The sequence below is a fragment of the Sebastes fasciatus genome, chromosome 22 (genome assembly GCF_043250625.1).
Source record: "Sebastes fasciatus isolate fSebFas1 chromosome 22, fSebFas1.pri, whole genome shotgun sequence".
In the NCBI taxonomy this organism is placed as follows: domain Eukaryota; kingdom Metazoa; phylum Chordata; class Actinopteri; order Perciformes; family Sebastidae; genus Sebastes; species Sebastes fasciatus.
Window position 1 is genome coordinate 18,386,232 of NC_133816.1, and position 6,004 is coordinate 18,392,235.

General features: G+C 40.2%; 1 protein-coding gene across 1 annotated transcript; it reads left to right on the forward strand.

The window, feature by feature from the left end:
* The first annotated feature begins 4,920 nt into the window (after positions 1 to 4,920).
* LOC141760288 (uncharacterized) lies at positions 4,921 to 5,981 on the forward strand. The gene is made up of 4 exons (XM_074622946.1): positions 4,921 to 5,045; positions 5,184 to 5,240; positions 5,480 to 5,584; positions 5,703 to 5,981. Exons 1-4 carry the CDS (start codon positions 4,976 to 4,978, stop codon positions 5,765 to 5,767), a joined length of 297 nt encoding a protein of 98 aa, XP_074479047.1. The 5' UTR covers positions 4,921 to 4,975; the 3' UTR covers positions 5,768 to 5,981.
* The last annotated feature ends 23 nt before the right edge of the window (positions 5,982 to 6,004 follow it).

Consider the following 6,004-nt stretch of genomic DNA (forward strand, 5'->3'; position numbering starts at 1 on the left):
ATCTCACTTCTGCAGCACCCTATTACTTCATGGAACTACACTAAAATATGGTAGTTAATGTTTGCATTTCTACATATCATCCTTAGACTGTCTATAACACCATGCTACTGACATGTTAAAGAAGAAAACTGCTGCTGAGCTGATGAGAATGTGTGGATGCTGGATACCGGTATCTGGTTTTGGCACCAAACCCACTATAGTTAAGTAGTTACCAGTCAGTCACATGTTTAAAGGTAGATAGTGCATGTTTAAAGGCAGATAGTGCATGTTTAAAGGCAGATAGTGCATGTTAAAGGCAGATAGTGCATGTTTAAAGGCATGTTTAAAGGCTGATAGTGCATGTTTAAAGGCAGATAGTGCATGTTTAAAGGCCGATAGTGCATGTTTAAAGGCCGATAGTGCATGTTTAAAGTTCTTAAAGTCATAGTTAGTAGGTAGTTACCAGTCAGTCACATGTTTAAAGGCAGCTAGTGCATGTTTAAAGGCATGTTTAAAGGCAGATAGTGCATGTTCAAAGGCAGATAGTGCATGTTTAAAGGCAGCTAGTGCATGTTTAAAGGCAGCTAGTGCATGTTTAAAGGCATGTTTAAAGGCCGATAGTGCATGTTTAAAGGCCGATAGTGCATGTTTAAATGCAGATAATGCATGTTTAAAGGCACGTTTAAAGGCAGATAGTGCATGTTTAAAGGCCGATAGTGCATGTTTAAAGGCAGATAGTGCATGTTTAAAGGCATGTTTAAAGGCAGATAGTGCATGTTTAAAGGCATGTTTAAAGGCAGATAGTGCATGTTTAAAGGCATGTTTAAAGGCAGATAGTGCATGTTTAAAGGCATGTTTAAAGGCAGATAGTGCATGTTTAAAGGCATGTTTAAAAGGCAGATAGTGCATGTTTAAAGGCACGTTTAAAGGCCGATAGTGCATGTTTAAAGGCAGATAGTGCATGTTTAAAGGCATGTTTAAAGGCAGATAGTGCATGTTTAAAGGCATGTTTAAAGGCAGATAGTGCATGTTTAAAGGCATGTTTAAAGGCAGATAGTGCATGTTTAAAGGCATGTTTAAAAGGCAGATAGTGCATGTTTAAAGGCACGTTTAAAGGCAGATAGTGCATGTTTAAAAGGTAGATAGTGCATGTTTAAAGGCACGTTTAAAGGCAGATAGTGCATGTTTAAAAGGTAGATAGTGCATGTTTAAAGGTAGATAGTGCATGTTTAAAGTTCTTAAAGTCATAGTTAGTAGGTAGTTACCAGTCAGTCACTCACCTTTCTTGGTTCGACCGATCGCTCCCAGTTTGGGTGCCCTTTGGCCGAGTCTCTGCGGGTTGGCCCCTCCGTCGCCCCCATTGACCTGGGGGTGTCCCGGGTTGTACTGGCCCTCCGGACCGGCCTGCCTGGGCGGCCCAGTGGGCGGTATGAGCTCTGGGATGCCTGAAGCTCCGTACATCTCCAGAGAGTCCAGATCCAGCAGATGAGAGGAGGTGCACTTCTCCTGATCAACCACTAGATGTCCGCACTGCCCAAAGCTCTGCTCTGTGCTCTGTGTCTGAAAGCTGCTGCTCACTTCCGCAATGGCATTCAACACAATGAATGTATGAAACGACACACAGAATGCTTTGGAAATAATGACAAGAGAGAAAGTCCTGGTAGCCTGTGAAAGAAAGTAAATACACTGTGCGTCAAAAATAGCTCTCATGCGTCAGAGCGCGTCTGGCTTTTGGCAAAGTGCGCACAAACACTTCTCGGCTGTTTATACTAGAAATAAGCTTCCTATTCGTGTGTTTGTTACTATACTAGTAGCTTAATGCCTTCCTGGAAATCACAATAGCTGAGCAGCACAATAACGTGGCTTCCTTTTGGTGTCCTCGCTGTAATAAACTGCCTGCTTCTAAAAAAATCAACATTTAACAGGTCGATTTCCTCTTCAATCCTCCAGGAATCTGGTTAAATATGATGATTAATATCTCACCACTTCTTCAGCTTAGCCGCAGTAAAGAGATGAATCCGGTAAAAGCAGCTTCTGAGAAGAAGAATCGTGTTGTTGTTTATCAGAGCTCTCTCTCTCTCTTCGTCTCTCTCTTCGTGTCTCTCCCTCTCTCTCTCTCTCTTGGAGAGGAAGCGTGGATTTAAAGGGGCCTCTCGTCGTTTTCTCAGCCTTGGGGATTTCCTCGTATTGTGTCTTGACTCATAGCAGCATGTGGACGTCATATAAGGGACAGTTGCTGCTGACACTTCGGATTATACAGCGAGGAGGTGTTGCCTTCAGTGCGTAATTACGCACCTTTGGTAATGAGAGCGTGACTCAGGCAGCCAGACAATGACAGACAGACTCGGCTCAGTAATCCCCCATGCAGAAAACACATGTAATGCTTTTATGTCAGAGGCAACAGGTCACGTCAGCTCACTTAAGTGCAGCTCTTGTTGTCCATAAACATCAATATGTTAGACAGAAAAACAATAATAAATATATAGAGAGTATAGAAAAATCAGTTCAGTGTGGTGGTGTATATGATCTAAAAGCTTCTAGTCGTAAATCTGAAAAAAAAAATATTAAAATAAATTGTGAAAGTGTATAAGGGTTTAGAACATGATGATAGAAGTTTATGATGGTCATCCCCATGCTCTATTATGTCTCTGTTTTTTGGGTTGATACCATTTGTTAAACAGATTTGGTGCTAAATTTAACCATTTTGTATCACTCGAGAATTGATAAAAAATGATCAAAATCCTTCCAAGATACCACATTAAAGGGGAACTATACTTTTCACAATTCATACATGTTATTCCTATGGTCTAAGACAGTACATAAAATAATAATAGACATGAACAACTCTCTCCTAAATCCAAAAACTAGAGTGCTAAAACTCAAACTTGTGATGTCATAGGGTATAAAGTGTGGAGCTGCTCCATAGACAATGAATAGGGAGAGATGTTGTAGATGACACTAAGAGCACCCAGAGGAATGTTCTGAGAATATGGGAACATTTTCTGTTTCACAACTGAGAACACTACAATATAATACAGCTCATTTGGGTATAAAAAAGACAATTCATCGTCTATGGAGCAGCTCCAGACTTTATACCCTGTGACATCACAAGTTTGAGACTTACTCCTTTGGTTTCTGGCTTTGAGAGAGAGGATCTCGTGTATTGAATTGGATTGACTATTGACTGAACTTTCCTAGGCCATGGAAATAACATATTCAAATTCTTAATTAATGCTGTGGATTTGGTATCAAAAACTTTTGACATTTAGAGATTTCTGTAAGAATTGCATTTTTCGGCGATTGGATGACGAGCACTTCTGCTCTGGAAACTGCTCAGAAACCCCCTTATCGTCAATCTAGGTAGGAAAGCCATCCATCCTCTGAATGCTCTAGGTCTCTAGTTTGTGGCTGTAAAGTTTCATAAGGCTGTGATTATCCTAGAGGTCACCACAGGTCATTTTATACAGTGAGGTCAAATTTCAAAAAATGGTCCCGCTACAATGAAATGTCTCCTATGGGGACTAACATCATCACACATGAATACAGTTGGGCTCATTGGATCTACAAGAGTCTCAGCTTTACAGTGATACCCAATTTATGTGATTCAAGACTGTTTAGGGACCCCAGTATGCAGAAATATTCAAATACACCATTTTAGAATAGGCAACAATTTGTACTGCATTCAAAAAACTGCATGTGATTATCATAAAGTGGGCATGTCTTTAAAGGTTAGAACCTATTTTCATTCACATATCTTGAGGTCAGAGGTCAAGGGACCCCTTTGAAAATGGCCATGCCAGTTTTTCCTCGCTAAAATTGAGCCTAACTTTGGAGCGTTATTTAGCTAGCTCTAAAACGGAGCCTGCTACTGAGGGACAGTAAAGTCGGCCGGGGCCGCCCTCAAGGAGTTGAAGAGGTTAAGTCGTTCAGTGCTCAGTGATTTATTGACTAGATTATTTGCTCAGTTAGTTCTTTGTCAACAACTGCAGCTTGTTAGTTTGAACTCAGTGATTTTGAATCCGTGTCAAAGTCTGTTTCCTCATTGATTTGAGTTTCCCCTTACCTCAGCCTGAACCTTACCCTAACGGTTTGGGTAAGTGTTGCAGAAATGAGTGTTTTTTCTCGTTGCAGTTCCTGGTTTGACTTTTCCCTGTAATTATGATGCAAATAGTGTCAAAATGATCCAAAATTAGTCAACTCTGGTATTAGGCATAGGGCTAGCAAACCCTTCAACCTAATGGACACTTTTAAACGTATGCTGTTCAGCCAATCAAACCTACAGCACTTTGAATTTCTATTGGAGATCCAAAAGCTTTCAACGATGCCAAAGATTTCAGGCTGAGTTTGGGGGAAATGTACACACAATACATTGTATAGCTTCAAGGAAGAATAAGCTAATACATAAGTGGCTACTGAAAAACTGTAAAAAGCCAGGACTGTTTATAAAGCAGCGATTTCCAGTCCGGGTGCATGTACTCCAGAGCGTACCTCTGCAATTATCAGGGGGGACCTGAAATTTTTTTTGAGTAATTCAGCTAATTTGAAAAAAAATATATTATGATTTGGTAAAAAAAATACAAGCATAGTCATATTTTTGTGTCCAGGAGGGAAATAAACAGCCAAATAGTATTATAAATTGGTGATTTTAGTACATTTTATTGTCACTAAAACCAGTAACCTTCCACCTACAATAAACCAACTGCACAGGACAACATCTTGGTTAAAAGTTCAACCCATATTTTTGTCCTTTTGTTCATTGCCGTCTGTAGGAATGTTATCTCTATTATTCATCACTGTAAGGATGAATCCATGCACAGTTGAAAGATTACCCCATAAAATCCCCCCTTAAGTCTTGCCAAGACTGATCTGCCCGAAGATCAAACTCTGATGACCCACATGGACGTGAACGGGGTTGGTATATAATTGTCAGAGTTTCTCTTTTCCTGTAGAACGATCGAACACTTTGTCGTGAACGGAGCAGAAACACACTGCCATCATGTCCAGGATCATAAGTGTTGCTCTCCTGCTCATCGTTCTGGTTGACACCTTCTACGACAGCAGCGCAGGTAAAATACAAAGAGAACCGTTTCTGCATTATGCGTCTTATGATCTCACCAACACTGGAAAATGTTATTCGCCGGTTGATGGGTAATATATTATTGTTTCACACAAATGATTTCTTTCTTTTTTTCCACTGTGTGCAGCTTCACATGCTGGATTTCATGTGTCCAAAGTGCACATCCGCGAGTGCAGGTGCAGAGGTGAGTGTCCGTTGGTCATTCATACATTTTGGTTAAAGATTTGCACAGAGAAAGAGCCTGATCAACGGGGCTGTTATGACAGTATTGGGTCTCCGATTGGCCAAAAAGATCGGTGTTCTCCAGACTCTACAATACTACAGTCTGTTGTCAGGTAAAGCAGACAATAAAGGCATTGAAAGTGGTGATAATCGGAGTTTCTATGGTGTGAATTTCAATGACCACCTCTGCTCTCTTCGCAGTTTTTCCCAGCGGAAAGATAAAGTGTCGCTACCCACTGTTTCCCAAAAACCACGTAGAGAAACAGAATCTGATCAAATGCTTCTGCAGCAAAACAAACCAACACAGTGAGTGAACTGTGACATTGTATATGTGGGTGTGAGATAGATGGAGAGATGTTTCTCTTTTCTGTGCTAATATTCACAGTAAAGATGATTAATTTGTTTTTCTCTTAATTTTTTGTAGAGTTTCCAGAGTTCAAGACAGCCTGCAGTACGTGGCGTCCTGATTTTCCAATCTCCCTGGTATGAAGGAGTGGAATTATACAGACAGAAGGACCTTGAACACGGCTCATTATTAATCATATCATATCACACAAGATGATCACATGATGTTAACCATTACATTCTATAATGTCATGTCACACAACAGTCACAACATGACATCACATTATGAATCACATTGTTCTTGTAATATACTATGGATGTTTGTCATACATTGTAAATAAAGACATTTTCTATTACAGACACTTTGTTTTTCTTCTTTGT

Bases quoted from the DNA above. Each gene is read 5' to 3' on its own strand.
- LOC141760288 (XM_074622946.1), top strand. From the start codon at position 4,976: ATGTCCAGGATCATAAGTGTTGCTCTCCTGCTCATCGTTCTGGTTGAC. The intron at 5,046-5,183 runs GTAAAATACAAA...CACTGTGTGCAG, and splicing joins CTTCTACGACAGCAGCGCAG to CTTCACATGCTGGATTTCAT. The intron at 5,241-5,479 runs GTGAGTGTCCGT...CTCTCTTCGCAG, and splicing joins CCGCGAGTGCAGGTGCAGAG to TTTTTCCCAGCGGAAAGATA.